Source organism: Cnephaeus nilssonii, assembly GCF_951640355.1.
Source record: "Cnephaeus nilssonii genome assembly, chromosome: 6".
Taxonomy (NCBI): Eukaryota; Metazoa; Chordata; class Mammalia; order Chiroptera; family Vespertilionidae; genus Cnephaeus; species Cnephaeus nilssonii.
In genome coordinates, this window is record NC_137077.1 from 91,204,117 (window position 1) to 91,224,729 (window position 20,613).

The 20,613-nt window shown below is 42.4% G+C and overlaps 2 protein-coding genes across 6 annotated transcripts in view; one reads left to right on the forward strand and one right to left on the reverse strand.

Moving 5' to 3' along the window:
* WNK1 (WNK lysine deficient protein kinase 1) overlaps positions 1-12,016 on the forward strand; it is a 144,499-nt gene extending 132,483 nt beyond the window's left edge. For all 4 annotated transcript variants that reach the window (XM_079773948.1, XM_079773949.1, XM_079773950.1 and 1 more), the window contains 3 exons: positions 1,169-1,363; positions 8,206-8,393; positions 9,077-12,016. In XM_079773948.1, the coding sequence (XP_079630074.1) occupies positions 1,169-1,363; positions 8,206-8,393; positions 9,077-9,394 (701 nt within the window). In that variant the 3' untranslated portion in view covers positions 9,395-12,016. The remainder of the gene's footprint in view (positions 1-1,168; positions 1,364-8,205; positions 8,394-9,076) is intronic.
* Positions 12,017-12,158: 142 nt separating this feature from the next.
* RAD52 (RAD52 homolog, DNA repair protein) overlaps positions 12,159-20,613 on the reverse strand; it is a 50,633-nt gene continuing 42,178 nt past the window's right edge. For both annotated transcript variants that reach the window (XM_079773955.1, XM_079773954.1), the window contains 5 exons: positions 18,427-18,623; positions 18,113-18,258; positions 16,965-17,048; positions 13,830-14,036; positions 12,159-13,496 (listed from right to left, as the gene is read on the reverse strand). In XM_079773955.1, the coding sequence (XP_079630081.1) occupies positions 13,435-13,496; positions 13,830-14,036; positions 16,965-17,048; positions 18,113-18,258; positions 18,427-18,623 (696 nt within the window). In that variant the 3' untranslated portion in view covers positions 12,159-13,434. The remainder of the gene's footprint in view (positions 13,497-13,829; positions 14,037-16,964; positions 17,049-18,112; positions 18,259-18,426; positions 18,624-20,613) is intronic.

Below are 20,613 nucleotides of genomic sequence, written 5' to 3' on the forward strand. Positions count from 1 at the left end.
CTAATATTCTTACTTCCTTGAATTCTCTACTCCCCATATTTATAGTACCTCTTTTTTAATTTATGGAAGTAAGACTGGGTGAGTTCAATGGCCTATTCCATTATAATCTATATTGCTATCCATGGGTAGTCTTTATTTATAGTTGTTCTTAAGGATAAAACATTAAGCTTTGCCTGGTAACTCATACCTCATATTTCTCTGAACTCTTGGGCAGTTAGAAGAAAATATATTTCATCTGTACTTTGTAAAGTTCAGGTAGGTTCTTCCTTTCAGTGAATGAATTGGTCATAATTGTGACGGGAATAAATATAAATTTCATATAGATATTTGAGTATGTCTTAAGTGATAATTTTCTTGATTAAAGTTTTTATTTTATTTGCCTATATTGGGATAAAGAATTTCCTAGTGTTTGTAACTAAAAAATAGTTTAATCATAATCCCTTGTAATGAATTGTACATTTATTTTAATTGTGATGAACAGTTTTTACCCTTTGGTGAAATTATGGTAATATTAACAGATAATTAGTTGAAAAGTAAAAAAGTCTGAAATAAGTGTATAATTCATATTTGCTCTGTAGGGCTAACATAAATATGTTGGAGAGCAGTTGCAAACTTTTTAGCAGCTTTCCATTCTCTGGAAGTTTTAGAGACCCAAATTTTCTCTAGCACATTAGAACCAAATCAGTAGTAGAGATGTGATTATAAGGAATAGCAGCTATTTTTAACACGTCTTTTGTACTTGATCTGACATATAAGAAAAATTAAGCAGACACCGCTTGCCAAACCTATTTGTATCGTGATCCAACTCAGTGTTTTGTAGTAGAGTTGTGGAACTGCAAAATGGAATTCTCTTGTATCTATATATTCTAGACCAGCGGTCGCCAACCTGCGGACCACCGGTTGGCAACCACTGTTCTAGACTTCTTACTCAGCTCAGATTTGTGATCCATCTAGGTCTTCTAAAGCTAAAAAACTTTCGGGATAGTTTCCTATGGCCCTACTAACTGTTGATTCTCATGCCATTCCTCACTTCCCCTCCTATTCATTAGTTATAGCTTTTGGCCCATTAATCACTCAACGAGACAAATTGGAAGAATAAGGACGGTGCCTATTAAAGTGCATTGGGAAAGCTGTACATGTTTCTTCAGGCCACTTTGTCTTCTGGCAGGTAATTTGTCTGGTCAGAGTGGAGCTTCAGGCTTGCACCCCCAGCAAACCCTCCAACCTCCTGGCAACATCCCAGAGACTGGGCAAAATCAGCTGTTACAGCCTCTTAAGCCATCTCCCTCCAGTGACAACCTCTATTCAGCCTTCACCAGTGATGGTGCCATTTCAGTACCAAGCCTTTCTGCTCCAGGTCAAGGTAAGAAAGCAAAGCAACCATCATCTTCCAAAAACATTCAAATGGAGATATTGCCGTGTCTGGGACAAAAGCCTGAGTAGGTTATTGTTAAGGTGAGTTGGAAGACCAGTTGACCAGAACATCGCCTGTGTGTTGTACACTTCCAAGGATCTATGAGCTGAAGGGGTGGGAAGTGATTAGACAGGTGTACTCATCGCTCCTATCAGGTGAAATAGCTTCTTTTCAAAGGATTACAGCAAATGGTTAGGTTTGTGACCTATATGAAGAACTCATTTGGGATTTGCAACTTATACTTATGACTAGACAGATTTCCTGCACTAAATTCTAAGGAGTTTTAGCAGTTTCTGAAAGCTAACTTGCTGGATTAGCTAATGTGGACTTTTTAAATTTCTAACTATGGGAGTAGCATACTAAAATGAATTACCCTACAATTCAATTTTTATATAAATTATTTACTTTTCAAATAATAGTTTTATTTATTAATGATTGCTCAAAACATTCCTGTAGAGGAAAGAGCTTCTAGTAACCTTAGAACAAGTATTGAAAGGAGTTCAGTGTGTGGGTAGAAAAGAATGGGGAAAAAATATGAATAGGTCGCTTAGGTACCTTTGTCACAATTTCACTGAAATTAAAGATTGGATTGTCTTTTCACAAGATAATGTCCTTTTTGATAAGAGCTCAAACTAGCTAGCATTATTCCCACGGTGAAAGCTTTTGGCAGGTGGAGGGAATTGAGGCCTAATTTTCCTGTCCTGTATATTTGACCTTTCCCCTAGAAGCTTGTTCTGTGTGTCATTGTAGCGCATTTCACCACTCCAGCCTCAAGTTTCTAACATCTTGTAGTTGTGTTCTGTCTCTTCTCTCTCTGTTCTTCCCTGTTTCTCCCCTCCCACAGGCTGTGCGAAGTTTAACTGTGCATCTGAGCAGGTGACATTCAAACCTGGTGGCAGGAGGACCCGATTTCTGAGTACGCCCTGCTTGGCTCTTTGTGTGTAACACCTTTACTCCTTCCTCGCCCTTGTTTTTCTGCTGCTTGGATCTGATATTTCACGCAGTCCATTTTCATTTGTCTTTGTATATCATTTACTCAGCAGCTTGGCTGAACTACTGTTACCCTCAGAAGTTTGGGTCCCTACATTAATCATTATAAAAGGTGTAGAAATAATAATAGGTCTCTATAAACTTCAAAATAACCTTCTGATAGAATTGCTTCTTCATCGATCCATGTAGCATGGTATTAGGTTACATAGATTGCTGGGTCTTTTAGAATAATGAAGACTGGACCCTGGTCAGGTACTCACTGGTTAGACCAGTGGTTTCCCAACTTTTTTGGGGGACATGCCCCACCTAAGCATCTCTAAAATACAGATGCCCCCCCCTCATGACATATATTTCTTATTATTCAAAAAGTAAACTCCTATTCATGTGGAGGAAGTCTAAAAGGCCATTAACTTGGCCTAAACAAGCTTCCAAAGAACATGGCATCCATGAAAGAGAAAAATAAAAGAACGAAAGGACAGTTAAAGTACTGAGGAAGAAATCACTAAGAAAGTGTTAAAAAATAATAATATGAAGTGATACAAAAAAATAGCAAATAAGTTTCAAAACATATAATAGAGAACTGAAATGCATAAATATGTCACAATATATATTTATATACTGTATATGAGGCCCTTAGAACCATAAGATATGCAAAAAAATTCACTGTTAATAACTCATTCTTGAATTGGCCCCCTTAAAAATCAAATTGTCCCCCTGTGGGGTGTCCCACGTTGGGAACCACTGGGTTAGAGCATCTTCCTGATAAACACCAAGGTCAAGGGTTTGATTCCCAGTCAGGGCACATACAAGAATCAACCAGTGAATGCATAATAAGTGGAACAACAAATCAATGTTTCTCTCTCTCTCTATCTCTAACTCACTCTCTCCCTTCCTCCTCCTTACTCTCTAAAATCAATCAATGATTTTTTTTTTTTAAAGAAAGAATAATGAAGATAATTTTTGTCCTATTCAGTGAGAAGTGACAGAAAGCATCTTGACCACTGATGCACTTAGATCCTGGCAGCAGGTAAAAGTTATACCCTATTTTTCAGAGGAGGCTGGAATCTTTTTCTGGTCAATTAAGCATAACCATCAGCTGAAAAGATGCAAGAATTTCCTCATTGGATCCTTTCACCACTACTACCTTCTAATTTCATAAAATCAGGTGTTGAAAGGGTTTCGGTGTAGTTACTCTCATAAAGCATTTATTCTGTTAAAGACCAAATCCCAGCACCTGCAAGTGAAAATGATTGCTGAGATTTCCAAGCCTTCTCCTTAAAGGCACAATAGCAAAACCTCTCCGGCCCATCTTTCCCAACTGTGACATGAAGATGACACCTGTCCTCTAGGGTTGTTTCACAAATCACATACATAGAAACAGGCAGCACAGGGGAAGCACACATCATTGCCCTCTGATTGGCCAGTAAATGTAAATTGAAATAAATTTTTAAAAATGAAAGTAGGACTCAAGTAGAAAAAGTTTTTTAGAGTTTAAATAAAGGTCTCTGTTAAGGCCTCAAACTTCTGATGTGGTTATTGAAGTGCTTTTTAAATGCATGTGCTAAGGCCATCACTATTTCCGATTATGTTCAGAGGTCCTTGGACCTCTCAGATCACTAGCCAAAGCTCATTAACAAAAGTGTGGAAGGCATTACCCAGTTTGGTAGTTTTCCAAGCATGTGCGATTTTTGAGCATTCATATAAATAGCTTTCTGGTTAAACTAGGCTGGACCAAGCATACTAACATTTTGATGCTTAAATAAGCATTTAATTTATATGTCCAGCTAGAAAGATGAAAAGACATTAATACTAGGAAGCAAGTGTTAATACAGCCTGAAATGTCTAACAGAATAAAGAGAACCAAGGCTTTTTTGTAAAGTATAATATGGTAGATACCACTTCAAATTAATTCAGTGAATTCTCATCACACTCTTAAAGGTAGGTGGTATAATACTGTTTTTGAATAAAAGTGTTTAGAAATATTAAAATCTTATCACTTCCTGCTGGGTCTAAAATGAAAGGCGACATCAGTATATTAGTATATCTTATAAGCCTTGGTGACCAAATTGCAGGAGGCAGATTGAAAGCAAATGTGGAAAGAAAAACCAGGTGCTTTTAGACAGGGAGGTCTTACTAGTTGGGGATGCATTATTCGATGCTCTCCAAATAGAGAATGGTTGGAAGCATGGCTTGCCTTAATGCTTTATTTATGTTCAAAAGTTGCTTGTTTTCCATATACTTTTAAAGATCTTCCTAAAGGGGAAAGTACTAGTATGTATGTCTAGGATGTGGAAATATATTAGCCAATTTAAATTAAGAGAAAACTGTAACAATGGTAATATCTATCAGCCCACTGTGGTAGAATTGCTAATGCATTTAATTGAGTGCTTTTTAACATCCCAGCAGGAGAAACAGAAAGCGGGACACGGTCAATGGAAAGACTGCTTGGGTATTTGAAATTCAAGCAGAGATCTGAGAGACTGGAGTTCCTCCCCTCCCAGAACCTTAATGCAGGGCATTGCTCTTCTAGATACAAAGATTGGGTATGGGAATCCAGCTTCTGTCAGCTAGGTACCACAGCCCATCATCAGATAACCAAGTCAAAGCTAACAGCCAGTAAGATACGTCCCATGGAACTACATTTGTGGCAAGGGCTCCAGGTCCTACCAGTCTGTCTCCCCTCCTGCTTTCTCTTGCTGGGACTTTGTGTGCTGTTTGGAGATTCTAAATATTTTACACTGATGTTTCTTTATTTTTAACACATTGCTCTCTCTTTGTGCTTCAGGGAAGATGGTGAAAAAAGTCTGTCCTTGCAACCAGCTCTGTAGTAATTATCTTTTATTTTTCTGTTACTTTCGGTCCTTGATTGCAAAGCCTGTTATCCTTGAGTTCTTTGAACCTTGAAGCCTCACAACTCCCTGATTCCCAATTTCCATCTCTCTAGTTCCACACCCTTTTCTGATATATTCTTTAACATGCTTATTTGCTGACCACTGGCTATCTCTCAGATTAAGAAAGCACCTCATAGTCAGTGTTTTCATTGATGACCCCCTGCAAGCCTACCTCTGTGGCATTATGGCTTGATAAGCCGATGGCTATGTACAGAGAGATCAAGGACTCCTGACTCCTTTGCAAAAGAATTTGTTAGTTAACAAAAATGTGCCGGCCACTGGAAAATCAGCAGTGGTCACAGCATATAAGAGCCCATTACCCCACGTCTGCTAGGTTGGTAAGGTGAGAGGCATAACTTTGTAGAGTTTGGCTTCTTAGATTGGTAGTTTCTCATTAAAGTACAGGCAATTCAACAACCCCACAGGCCACCTAGAGGGTCAAACAGAAAACGCTATACTTGGGATATATGGGCAGTAAGTTGTGGCTACTAATAGGTTGTTGTTACTAGGATCTGGCGGTGTGGGGGTGGGGAAAATGTATTATAGCAGGAGAAAACTGAAGAACAGATTTTGGGTGGTTCAGCATGCACTTTTGAGAGCTTTTCAGCAGAACTGAAAAAGGTTGAGAGGTTAGTCAGTATACTCTGGAAGGCATACAGTGTTCTCAGAAATATTTGCATTAAAATGTTCTTAGACACTTTATTACTGAAATGGACTAAATCCACGACATAGTCTAGTTTTTATAGTCAACTTCTCCCAGGAGTTTATTTCTAGTCAGAAAAGGATGTGTTTATTTCCTTTAATGGGAAAACCTGTTTTCAGAAGCCAGAATAAAAGGGTCAACTGTATGGTTGACTCTCCCTCAAGGTATAAACCTTACCTTCAGAATACAGTGCTGTATAATATATATTAAAGTGAGAAATGAGATTTGGTCATAAAGGGGCCTCAGAGCATGAAAGGCAACAAGCATGAGACCAGAGCGGTGGGACTCGCAACCAGCACGAGCTTTGTAATTGGTGTTCACCTCAACAGAGCTTCTTGTATTTGGCTTTGACAACTCTGCTCACGTGGGATAGTGTCTGGTTACCATCAAGCTCACTAAGCAATCACCATTCGAACCGGATGGTGGTCCTCATGCATGACATGCTTGCCTTCTGGACTTCACCATCACGACTGCCATCCCCACTGCCTCTTCCTCCCTCCCATCCCACTACTGTCTCACTCTCGCTGTTCGAGGAAGGCTGTTTCCTGTGCCACAGCGGAACTTACTCTTCCCTTTACTGTCTGTGCAAGAGCAATTCCCTGTGGCTCCTGTGGGCACTGAGAAGGGAGCTAGCACACACTGCAGTAGTTCCATGTCCAGCCTTGGTGGTAAGAAGCATGTGACCTTCCTCTGCCGCTTCACCTCCGAATTAGCTGTTTCTCAAGTACAGACACGCTTGTGTGTGCCATCCCTAGATAGTGTGGTATAAACTTGACCAGCAATGGGTCATAAAGGGCTTTTCAATGGCAGAGTTGCTTCAGATATGCGGCTGTGCTCCAGTGCTGCTTTGACCTTGAAAGCAGGAAAACGTATGCATTTATGTAGCCCCCAGCATTACTGGGATATCTTAAGGCCTAGTGCTCACAACTTAGTAGCTTTTATTTATTCTATAGCAAATGTGATATCTGCTAAGAAGGTGGGGTGAGGGTAAACAAACAAGACCATGACTCTTCTCTCCCTCTTCCCTAAAACTTGCCTCTTCGCATAATCTTCAGTGTGCCCTCCAGCAGAGCCGAAATCAGGCAGGACACAGACTCCTTTCTTCTCATCAAACTATAGAAATAGAACTCCTTCATTGCACCTCAAAGCTTCCTCCTCCCTTTTGCACCCCTGCCTCAGCTGAGTGTTCTATTGCTTCCCCATAAGAGAGCTTGCTGTTCTGGGAAAGGTGGGGGAAGGGCTGAGGATCCTTGAACCAGTTGAAACAGGTCATCTTCAGGAAAAGCATGTCTTCTTGGAGTTGAAAGATTCAGGCAAACAATAAACCTTCCTCACAAGTAAGCTTGGTTCTTCACTCATAGGAAATTGGGAGAGGTTGAAGCCTTAATTCCTCTCAAGTTTATGTTTACAAATTGTGTTTAGGAGGTCCAGGTGAAAATGTTTTTTTGAACAGAGCATGCTGTTTCTCTTACCCCCTCTTTCTATTAAGAAATGGCTAAAGATTATGGCCGAGTCCACATGGTTTGGGAACCATGTCTTTTCCTGGGCCAAACACCTGTCTTTGCGTTTCTGTAACTCCTACTTGAACCCTGGCCCAGGGCTCAAGAAATCATCTTGCTTGCCCTGCGTTCTGTAACACTCTAGAGCAGGCGTCCTCAAACTACGGCCCACGGGCCACATGCGGGTGTTTTTGCCGTTTTGTTTTTTTACTTCAAAATAAGATATGTGCAGTGTGCATAGGAATTTGTTCATAGTTTTTTCTAAACTATAGTCCGGCCCTCCAACGGTCTGAGGGTCAGTGAACTGGCCCCCTGTTTAAAAAGTTTGAGGACCCCTGCTCTAGAGCAACTAGCCTCACTGACCATCCCACTCTTCCCTCATCGCTGCAATGCTGAAACCGTGCACGGGCAGTACGTTCAGTACCACGTGAATGGGCTGAAAGAGGGCCCCCCTTTGTACCCACCATAGCCCTGGTTCTTTAGCCTTCCTTACCTGCAGCTCCTGAAGAGAATCTGGTTTCATTGCCCTGTTAGGCAAAACATTTGGCTAAATAAGGCCTTGGGATCTTCCTTTCTTGCATGGCTTCCCAATCCATCCTCCCCATTCTGTGGCTTGCCATTCATCATTCTGTGAAGCTTTTCCTGTTCATTAAATTACAATCCAAACACCATGTAATGGTTCTATTCTGTTGCTTCTTCTAACTCTAGGGACCAGCAGCACAAACACTGTTGGGGGGACAGCGAACAGCCAAGCGGCCCAGACGCAGCCTCCTGCCATGGCCTCCAGCAGGAAGGGCACGTTCACAGATGACCTGCACAAGTTGGTGGACAATTGGGCCCGAGATGCCATGAATCTTTCAGGCAGGAGAGGGAGCAAAGGGCATATGAATTACGAGGTAAGTTTTCCCTGTTTGCCATTTTCCTAGTCTCTTCATGTCACTGAGCACCTCTGAGACCATGCTTAACATTTCAGGCAGTGATCTACTTCAGTGGCTCATTAATTTTAACACTTTTTTAAAATACGGTTTTATTGGTTTCAGAGAGAAGGGAGAGACAGAAGTATCAATGAAGAGAGAGAATCATTGATCGGCTGCCTCCTGCATGCCCTCTACCGAGCATTGAGCCCGCAACCCTAGCATATACCCTGTTCGGGAATCGAACCATCAACTAACTCCTAGTCCATAGGTTGATACTCAACCACTGCGCCACACCAGCCATGCAATTTTAAATACTTTTAGAAAAACAAGACAAAAATCACCCAGGTACCCTTTTATTTTTACTTCCCTGAATCCTTCACTCCCTATTGGTCAACTCAATTTTTTCTTCCCTTTCCTTTATTACCCTGAACTGCATGCCCACCATCATACACAGACAGACACACACACACACCACCACCCAGTTCCAGTTGGAATGGTTATTCTCACTGGTTAGGTAAGTGTGAAGAGCCAATAATAATTATTATGAAAGGTTTTATAAGATTAGAACAGCCCAGTTGTAAAATTATATTTTAGTATTCCCATTTCGCACTCATGCGTGTTATGCCCACACCACACTTTACAATGAGTTGTTTTGTTTTCAGGGCCCTGGAATGGCAAGGAAGTTCTCAGCACCTGGTCAGCTGTGCATCTCCATGACCTCAAACCTGGGTGGCCCTGCCCCCATCTCTGCAGCATCAGCTACCTCTCTAGGTCACTTCACCAAGGCTATGTGCCCCCCACAGCAGTACAGTTTTCCAGCTCCTCCCTTTGGCACTCAGTGGAGTGGGACGGGTGGCCCTGCACCACAGCCACTTGGGCAGTTCCAGCCTGTGGGAACTGCCTCCTTACAGAATTTCAACATCAGCAACTTGCAGAAATCCATCAGCAACCCCCCAGGTTCCAACCTGCGGACCACTTAGACCTAGAGACATTAACTGAGTAGATTTGGGGACAGGAAAGAGTGCTGAGTGATTGGGGGCGGAGGGGTTAGTAGCCTGTATACTAACTACTAGTGCTGCATTTAACTGATTATTTCTTGCCAGAAAGGAATGTTTTTAATACTGCTTAGAGCCCTCAAAATGGAGATTCTTCCTCCCCTTCACCATTAATTGGAGTGGGACAAGAAGGAAAGAGCAGCTTTCTTGTGGTGGGGTAGCTTCAACGTGTGCTTTCCTGTTTACCTGTACCCAACAGTGAGGGCTAGGAAAGAGAAGGGCTTTTATCAGGAAGCTATTCAAGTGCTCAAGGGAAAACCAAACCCCATCTGTATTTTTAAGTGGGTGTAGCTCTTAATTTTGGTACCCACCCCAAGTCCCTCATTCCCTCAAGAATCTAAGCCACAAGACAAAATGAAAGTATTGGGTTCTTTCTACCCTGTCCCCCCACCCACCCCCACTCCTTTCCCCTTTCCTTTTTCTCTCTTTAGAACCCAGTGAAAAACACCAGAAGACTGAGGTTTCAGCCCTTTCTTATGATAGGTCATTAGTGCTTTAAGCAAACGATATTAGCAGCTTTGACTGCAGCACTAGCAATTAGGAATAAAAGTTCCCTGCGGACATGTAACTTTGCCATCAGTTTTGATGTGGAAACACTGTGATATATAAATGTTGTTGGACAACAGTAGTTTTAAGATGAAAATATGAAAGGTTTAAAAGGTTGAAAAAAAAGCTAGCTCTGTCCTTTACTTATTGAGACACTTTAACTTTTCCTTTGTATTTCCATTGTATTAGATAAATAAATGTGAATGTAAAATTGTATAAATTACTTACTTGAATACTTCTGTTCTCCCAGTATTGCTTGCTGGATATTTTAGTGCCTTGAACTTCTATTGCTTTTGCCATTAGCATCAACTTCTCATCAGACCCCAGATCAGCAAAGGGCATGTGGGAGGAAATCTAAGGCCCGGGTGACCCCAGCAGTGGGTCATGCCAAAGGGAAATGGAGTGTTCTTGTCATTTAACAATTTTGTCTAGAGCAGGTGTGAGATGAGCAGGGTGAGAAGTTAAGTTGACATCAGTGCTTGAAAGCAGAAAGTTCTGTTTCAGGAATGGTGAGGAGGGGTGCTGTAATAAAATTGGGCAATTTAAAAGATTAAAGGAGGCGTGGGACAAGTGAAAGAAAAAGACAAAGGTAAGGGAGAACAAACTTGTTTGAAGATATGTGATGCCTACCAATGGATGCCATAGCTTCCTCATTGAGCTGGGCTTGAACAGACCTAGAACAAATGGCTGAACATGGGAAGCGAGAGGGGGTTGGTTTTGAAGTTGGGAAACGTGATAGTGAAAAGTGTCACAGGTGGAGAAAGTTGCTCTAAGAAAAACCGTTCGGATTGCTTTCCTCTTGTTGCAAATGTACCAGGCATTTCTCAGCTTGGAGTGCTGTGTTTTTGTGGAAAGTGGAACCACATCTGAAGTAAGCATTGTAGGAAAGAATCATATTCTTCCTGTTTTTCTCCTATATCCAAATGGTTGCAGGATCATAATCTGTTGTGCCACCTTTATTTCTGCAATTGCAACTGATATTCTCACATTTCATTTTAACAAATACTCTCCTTAAGTAATAACTGCAACCAACCAGTGTTATTTAGTGATATGCCTAATTATAATGGGCAGTTCTATGATTTTCAGAGCTTTCAGGAAATACTCCCCTAATTGGCTAACTGGGGGTCTCTATTATCTCTGAAGATGGGGAAAAAAGCTAGGACTCTTAATTTTTTTGGGTGCTTCTTGTCTTGACTCTTGAGTTGGGAAATCGACATATTTCCAACCTCTAACCCACCTCAATGGCACATCCCAGGAATCACCACAACAGGAAGAGCCTCGTTGGCTCTCCTGTCCTGTTGTCCCTTCGTGGGCCCCGTTTCTTTACGTTAGCCTGGGCCCCGAGGATGCAGATGAAAGCTGAAGGTTTTAGGAAGGTAGAAATGAAAAGGGCAGAGGTTCCAAGCCCTCCTTCAAAATTGTTTACTTATTCATTCTCTGCTTATAATTCTTGGGGAGATGGTAAGAGTAAGGAATAGAACAAAGAAGGTGGCCAAGTTAATGAGAAATGGACCGCCTAAGACAAATGAAACAATACTTTTTACTAGAGAAACAAGCAAGCCAAATGCAGCACATTGTTTGTTATTTTGGTTCAATAATTTTGAGGTCTCTTCAGTCACAAAAAAGAAAGAACTGGTTTTATTTACTGTTGATTTTTTTTTTTCCTTCCTGTGGATGAAATAACTGAAGCCTAGAGGAATCAACTAGCTACTGAAATGTTTAAATTATTTTTGTGTTAATAGTACACTTTGAGTATCTTTTTCCACATTAAAAAAATCTTTCTGAATTATAAATGTTTTCCTTACATTATTTAACAATGTATACTGTTTTAAAAAAATGAATAAACAATTCAAACCTTGGGTTTCTCCGCAGCCGTTAATTGTACATTTTGCACTAACTTTGGGTGTTGCGCTTCTTGTAAGATTGCGCTTTGTGCTTCAGTTTGTAACCTTTGTAGACTTATTTAATGAAACCATTCAAATAAACCAAACTTGCTTTTGATGAGTTGTGGGGTTTCATTCCCAGCCAATTCATTTTTCATGATTTCATTAGCTGTTTTGTGTGCCATTTATAACTGGATTCCTAACTTTAGTGGCAGTTCTGACCTGAACTATGGTTATGCTGCAGACAAAGATGATATTTATTCTGAAGATGATAAGGATATCAAAATCAAAAGATGGCTATATGACCAAATCTGCACAATAGGTGAGGTAAAAGAGAAATCAGCCCTAGCCGGTTTGGCTCAGTGGATAGAGCGTTGGCCTGTGGACTGAAGGGTCCCGGGTTCAATTCTGGTCAAAGGCACATACCTCGGTTGCAGGCTTCTTTCTGGCCTGGGCCCTGGTCAGTGCTTATGCAGGAGGCAACCAATTGATGTGTTTCTCTCACATCAATATTTCTCTCTTTCCCTCTCTCTTCCACTCTCGCTAAAAAGCAATGGAAAATTATCCTCAGGTGAGGATTAAAAAAAGAGAGAGAGAGAAGTCAGGGTAAGCCCCTGCCTCTTCACTTTCCCATGAAACAGAAATGGATTACTGCCTTCTGTTCTTTAAGAGTTCCTTGCCTCAGGTTCCCAGCTTCCCACAAATGAATGTTACTCAAAAAAATAAGAGCCACTGCTTCAAGATTAGATTACTAGTAAAAGGTACAGCCCAAAATGCACCTTAAAAAGTAAATGCAAACTCATTATTTGAGGGAAAGAATTAGGAAACATCTACTAAGCACAATGGTAAAACAATTTATGTTAGATGGGTTTATCACACATCTGAATGGGGAACTATATACAGCAACTTACATTTTCTATTTTGTTACCAAGTAATGGATTTATTTTGTGCTCTTGAAATTCCTTTTATTTGGCCTTACATCATTGTCCCCTTAACTAAACGAGAGGTTAACATGGATGAAGATCACAGCCTGGACTCTGATGCACAGGAGTCAAACACCACTCCACGTATTGTTCTAAGCGTGACGCACAGTCCTTGTGTGGGCAACATTGGAACTTGGTGCCCTAACGTGAAAGAAGGCAGAGACACCCAGTACTGTAATGTAGGTCGTTGTTAAAAGTTGGTGCTTGGTAGTATGGCTTATGTTACTTTCAGCCACTGGTGATTCCTAAAAGTTCTGTGTTTATTAACATAATAGTTAGGAATAAATGAGTATCAAGTGCCCAAGAAAAGGTATTTTATCTACCCAAAGCCTACTCAATGTGCAACAAGCTTTTTTAAAGCACTTGTTTTCCAGCTGCTCGGCTTTATCTGCAGTAGGCTCCAGTAGTCAAATCCTCTGGAAGAGTTCAGAAGGAAGCAAAGTAAATCCTTGGAAATAAAGCTCATTCCCTAGGAATAATGAACAATTTCATGGCCAAAAGCAGTTTTCTAAAGTCCCTCTGTGAGAGTCTGGTGAGGTAACCTGAGCCTCTGTTAAGATGGATCCAATTTCCTTTTCTTCAACTCCTGGTTCTTCCTAGAGGAATCACAGTCTCCTATGGAAGAGAAAGCTGTTAAAATATAGTTGCCATGATTTTAAAATGAACTCAGTAATTTCTGAATTAGTTAATGATCCTAAAAACCTGAGAATGAAAATTGTTATGAAGACATCCCTCTGTTAACTCTAGACCAAATTGTAGTAATCACGACGGGCCCACTTTTCATAGGAAAAGCTCCTAATGCAGTCATGCCTAAGCTTCCCACTAGGACCCCAAAGCACAAGTTCTGGCTCTCACACCAATTATCTTCTATTTTCTGCTATTCCACCTTTAAAATTCATAGAACTAAACCCAGATTCTCCAATATCTGTTCCTAAAACACTTTGCTACCTATTATGTGCTGGTTAACGTTGGGAGTTTGGAGGTGCAATTTTGCTTGTGGATTCTGGTGGCAAAGGCTTTGTGGGGTCCGGCTCCGGGTCACCATCTGGTTCTTCAGGACCGGTGTGGCAGCAGTCTGGTGTGATTCTGGTCTAGACAAGGGCTTGACAGCACTGTCCCCTACATCTGGAGCCATATCCCACATTTCAAAACTGTCTGCAAAGACAAAGATCACAGGAAAATGTAGTATCAACAAAGAAGGAAGTGTTCTCACATACAGTACAGGAAAAGCAGGTCATAAGAAACCACATGCCATGAGTGCCCTATGATAGTTTACAGATTCTCTATCCCCAACTCCTAAAAGTACATTGGAGCTTCTGTTAGGACAGTAGGGAGCTAAATCTGTGCTACCAGTCAGAACTGCTATCAATCCACTCTGGGTCCTCTTTCTCCTAAAACTTCATGGGTCTATAAAGCAGAAGGGATTTTTATACCTTTTTTTTTTTTTTAATCCTCACCTGAGGATATTTTTCCCATTGATTTCCAGAGAGAGTAGAAGAGAGAGGAGGGGAGAGAGAGAGAAACATCAATGTGAGAGAGGTACATTGATTGGTTGCCTACCATACGTGCCTCTACCAGAGCTGGGGAACCTGCAACCATGGTAATGTACCATTGACCAGGAAGCAAACCCCCGACCCTTCGATCAGAGGGCCGATGCTCCAACCACTAAGCCAAACCAACCAGGGCTTTTATGCCTCTTTTTTTAAAAAAATAAAATAAAAATCTTTATTGTTCAGATTATTACAATTGTTCCTCTTTTCTCCCCTCATAGCTCCCCTCCACCCGGTTCCCACCCCATCCTCTGGCTTACCGCCCCCACACACTGTCCTCATCCATAGGTGTACGATTTTTGTCATCTCTTCCCGCACCCCCCACACCCTTTTCCCCCCGAGAATTGTCAGTCCACTCCCTTTCTATGCCCCTGATTCTATCATATTCACTAGTTTATTCTGTTCATCAGATTTTTTATTCACTTAATTTTTAGATTCACTTGTGTTTTTTTTAATTTAATAAATCTTTATTGTTCAGATTATTACAATTGTTTCTCCTCCCCCCCCCCCCCCATATCTCCCCTCCACCCGGTTCCCACCACACTCCCTCTGCCCTTACCTCCCCCCCCCCCGGGCTGTCCTCATCCATAGGTGTATGATTTTGTCCAGTCTATTCCTGTACCCCCCACACAGACACTCCCTTCCCCCTGAGAATTATCAATCCACTCCCATTCTATGCCCCTGATTTTATTATGTTCACCAGTTTATTCTGTTCTTCAGATTTTTAATTCACTTCACTTTTAGATTCACTTGTTGACAGGTATGTATTTGTTGTTCATAATTTTTATCTTTACCTTTTTCTTCTTTTTCCTCTTTTTAAATAATACCTTTCAGCTTTTCATATAATACTGGTTTGGTGGTGATGAACTCCTTCAGCTTTTTCTTATCTGTGAAGCTCTTTATCTGCCCTTCAATTCTGAATGATAACTACTGGGTAGAGTAATCTTGGTTGTAGGTTCTTGCGATTCATCACTTTGAATATTTCTTGCCACTCCCGTCCAGCCTGCATAGTTTCTGTTGAGAAATCAGCTGACAGTCGTATGGGTGCTCCCTTGTAGGTAACTGTTTTTCTCTTGCTGCTTTTAATATTCTCTCCGTCTTTTGCTCTTGACATTTTAATTATGATGTGTCTTGGTGTGGTCCTCTTTGGATACCTGGACTTGTAAGTCTATTTCTTTCACCAGGTGGGGGAAGTTTTCTGCCATTATTTCTTCAAATAGGTTTTCAGTATCTTGCTCTCTCTCTTCTTCTGGCACCCCCATAATTCTGATGTTGGTACGCTTAAAATTGTCCCAGAGGCTCCTTACTCTATCTTCATATTTTTGGATTCTTTTTTCTTTTTTGGATTCTTTTTTCTTTTTGCTTTTCTGGTTGAGTGTTTTTTGCTTCTTTGTATTTCAAATCTTTGACTTGATTCTTGCGTTCCTCTAGTCTGCTATTGGATCTCTGTATATTATTTTTTATTTCAGTCAGTGTATGCTTAATTTCTAGTTGGTCCTTTTTCATATCCTCGAGGGTCTCGCTAAATTTATCGGCCTTTTCTAGAAAATTCTTGAAAAACCTTATAACCGTGGTTTTGAACTCTATATCCAGTCGTTTGCTTTCCTCCATTTCTTTCATTTGTGACCTGTTTCTTTGTCTCCACATTTTGGCTGCTTCCCTGAGTAGACAGAGTGGCTTTGTGTGCTAGGTGTCCTAGCAGGGCCCAGTAGCTCAGCCTCCCCAGTTACCTGAGGTGGACACTCTTGGTGCACCCCTTTGTGGGCTGTGTGCACAGTCTTGTTGTAGTTAAGCCTTGATTGTTGTTGGTATCACTGGGAGGAATTGACCTCCAGGCCAATTGGCTGTGGGGATCAGCTGTGTCAACGCTGGGAGAATTTCTGTGATGGAGAGACCCTTGAGACAAGACTTGCAAAAGCCTCTGTGCTCAGCTTGGATGGGGCGGAGTCTCAGGGCAGAGCAAACAGCGATGGCTTCCCGTCAACCCTGCCCTAAGAGGCCCCTGGGTCTCACTGTCCTGCGGTAATCGCTGCAAGCACCTCTGAGAGAAAGCCGCCCTCGAGTTACGCCTGCTGCCAGACAGTCCACTTTCTCCCTGAATGAGTCTGGGTCCCCACAGTCTCGCCCGGAACTGGAGTTCAGAGCAGTCGGGAGCTTTTGTCTCCCTCCCGATTGAGAAAGCCAGCCGCGTACTCAGTTGCCCGCCCTCTCCGCATGCGCCTCCGTACCTCTGCCTTCTGCAGCTCCTCTGAGTCTCAGTGTGCTTTTCTCTTTCCTTCTAGTTGTAGAATTTCTACTCAGCCAGCCTTCTTGTGGTTCTGGATGATGTCTGTTTTGTCTTTTAGTTGTGGTTTTGAAATTGTTGTGCGAGGCAGCAGTTTAGGTGTTTACCTATGCCGCCATCTTGGTTTCTCCTCTTTATGCCTCTTTTCAAATGCATTTCTAACTACCCAAGGTATCCAATACAGTAACTTAAAAGCAATTCATAGGTATTTCCTGATTAATACTTAGCATCCCTTTAGCATCTACTGACCTGCAGGGAAGTCTTTCTCGGTGAGTGGTTCTGCTCCATCAGTTTTGGGAGTGCTGTGGTTCAAAGGAGGCACCGGTGGTTCTGCTACACAGAGAGAGACCGCAGAACTCAATTGTGTGAAGGAGCAGCCTCAGAAGTGCAAAGCACCTAGAGTTACACTGGTTCATAGCACAGCCAATAGCAGAATTCAAGATTCCTGAGGCCTAGTCCACCTGTAGATCTATATGAGGTTTAAAATTGCCTTTTCCCCCTACCAAATTGGGGAGAAACAGTTTATTTCTCCTTTATGGGCATAAAGAGAAGGGTTATTAGAAGACATCTGGCCTAGTTTTTACTTTTTAAAGCTATAACCTTTGTTCCAAGAAATTCTTAAGTAGAGATTCAATATAGAGAAACCAATATAATTAATGACTCTCTGAATATAGGGGTGGGGGAAAGGCCTGGAGAACTCTCCTCCACCACTCACCCTCAGTGACTTCCGCAATGGTTTGGAAGCTAAAGATCTAGAATAATTCTTATTAAGAACATCCGAGCCCAGTAAGTTGATGTTGTTTTCCCCGCTACATTAATTTCAGCCTCAGTGCTGAGGGGAATATTAATGAAAGCAAGTCCTCTATAAACTTCATAATTCTTAGGGAGAAGCTGAGCAAAAATCCCATTGATCTGGGATTAGCCCTTCTGTTTCTACTCTCTGGGAAAGACTCCAACCTCTATATACTACTCCTACTGAATCTGAACTCTGAAATAAACAAGTTCATAGATAAATAATTACCAGAAGCCCCCACTACCTTCAAATGCAAATCTTCTTTATATTCAAAGTCAGCTCAGAAAAGCTTTGTAATGCAGAGGCAGTCAAAGTAATTGGAGCAAAAAACCCTCTGTACCAAGAAATTTCTAGTTCAGGATTTTGTCAAGGCCCATTCCCCGTCTCCCTCCCACGCCCAAAAGATTAGTGTCTTTAGAAATGGGGAAAATACACGGCAGGATTTCACTCTTAATTTTTTTTGACTCTTCTGTGTGTAACTGGAGCTCTGGTTTGGACCTAACCATACTGTGCTGGCAGAGGATCAGGGTACTCAGACCACAAGCCTTCCCTGGGGTACTGAGTACACCTCCCTGGGGCCTCTTTTCCCAGCCTTCTCACGAACCCGGATTCTTCTTTTCAATGGATGGAGCAGATAGCTGAACTCGCTGCTGTTTCTCCATTTGCTCCCGGAACTGCTGCTGCAGCTGTTTTTGCCGGAGCTTCCGCTGGAAAGTGGCATCACTCTCCACAGCAGAGGACGCCAGGCTTCTGCATTGGGAGCAACAAGGTGGGCATGAGTTCCCGAGTTACCTGAACAAACAATATACAGCTCTGAGGGGCAAACAAACCAACCTGTTGGCTCTGAAGGTAGAGATGGAGGTAACTTAGACTGCATGAGAAGGCAGAAGAGGAAAGGTGGGAACGTAGGCCCTGTACCTGGATCTGCTGTCCTTATCCCCCTGCATCATAACGGGGGGATCATCTGAGTGGCTCGGTCTGCAAGGAGAGGTTGCCTCCTGTGGTTTTGGGAGTCCCAGAGCCATGTTCTGTCGGCAGCTGCTGTATCTCGCTTGTTCCACAAATGGTTCAAAATCTTGTCTCTTTGCTTTAGTTAAATCCACTTCAAGAGGCAACTAATGAAGGAAGAAAAAGAGTGGATAACTTCCTCCAATTGCTCTTCCCCTTCCTTCCTTTCCCTGCCTTAAAGATCTAGATTCCTAGAAAACAGCATGACAATCCTTTGTCCACCATGCCTTCTAGGTCCTGAGAAGCTCAGACAAAAGATCCAACACTTCAAGTAACAGTTCTAATTACATGAGGAGTAAACAATTTCACTTTCTATTTTAGGTATACTGGTCAGTATTAATAAATTTGATAAAAAAATCTTATTTTAGGTTTGATTTAGGCAAATGGTCTGTAAAATCTAATTTGAATCTTTCCTTGGCAAGAAATCTGTCTGGTGCTGTCTACTTTTTATCCCCCCCCCCCCCTTTTTCTAATGGAAATGATCACACAGTCTTTGTGGAAGCCTACACCTTCCCTGCCCTTTGTGCCACAACTCCCCCCTGCAAATACAACACTCAGCCCGGAGAAAGCCTTGGGTATGTCATGGCACCATTATGTGTCCTTCAAATGACAGGAAGAAGCTACTTGAAAAGCCAAAAATAGGGAATCACCCAGTTGGGGTTTCTAGATCTGACCAAATGAGAGAAGCAAACTGTGTATTTCATGGCACAGGGCGAACTGTTTGACTTCCCAGACATGAGCACTACAGAAACCCAGGCCATTCACTTGGGAAGAACTTCTCTCCCAATTCATAATATGGATACTGGAACAATAATTGAAAATGAGGGATCGAGTTGATAGAGATAACCTGAAAATGAAAATTACACTGAAATTTCTTATCTACATGGGAAAGTAAATGAGTAGGTTAAAAAGAAATGACCTTATGCTACAACATGGGTTGAGGACATTATGCTAAGTAAAACAGCCATTCACAAAAGGACAAGTGCATATGATTCAATTTACATGAGGCACATAGAATAGTTAAAACCAGACAGACAAGAAAAGAAAAATGGCAGCTGAATAGGCAGAAGTGTCGCACACCTCCTCCTGCGGCCAGGCCAGAAAAGCAACTAAATTAACAGGTTAGACACAGCTGAGGAGACCATTTTCAACAAGGAAGGGCAGAGGACACCTAGAGAATGCAACTTGCCAGCCATAACCCAAGTGGAACCACTAACTTACCCCAGCAGTGAGTGGCACAGTACCTCCCGGCAGGCTCCCAGAATTCTGCAGTGAGCACTCGCCAGAGTGACCTCCGGCACCAGGCCTCCTCACCAGCCTGCCGGGACCCAGCATCCCAGGATCTGGCTCCAGGACCCCGCAGTGAGTACAAGACAGGGAGAACCCTGTGCCCCACCCCTACGCTGGGCCCCAGAACCGTACTGCCAGTCTGATCTGGAGCCACCCAGTGCCCGCTCCACCCTGAGCCCCGGGACCTGCTGCCAGGTGACCTGGAGGAACCCAGTGTGCACCCAAGTCCGAGCCACAGGAGAGCGCTGCTGGAGCAAACCAGAGCAATGCAGTGTGCCCAGCCAGGGGCCATAGGACTGTGCTGCAAGTGCGCTGACAGAGGTGTCTAGGGTGCCACCCTGCCATGGGTGCCGGGGCTGCAAAGCGAATTGCATGTCAGAGAGCGCTGGGTCCTCACAGGCAGGCGCACACCAGAGGAACTGTGCACATGCTCCCACCACCTCGAGCATCTGAAGCAGACAACTGAGGGACCAGACCGTGGGAGAAGGGAATACTACTCAGAGCAGAGACAATAAAGGAAGAGACCCAAGGCAGACCCAGCCTCTGGGCTAACGATTTCCAGACGATTGGCCTGATTGGGTCTTCAACCTCTCAAACCCCAAGCAGGGTGCCCAGGATCAGAAAGAGACAGCAAAAATGGGGAAACAAAGAAACAATGCCCCAAGGGAAAAAAGGAACTAAATGACATGAAGGCAAGCAATATGTCAAAGAAAGAATTCAGAGTAAGGGTCATAAGGTTCCTAAACCGGTTGGAAGAAAAAGTCAACTTACGTAAGAATCAAGAGGAAATGGAAAATGATATAGCTG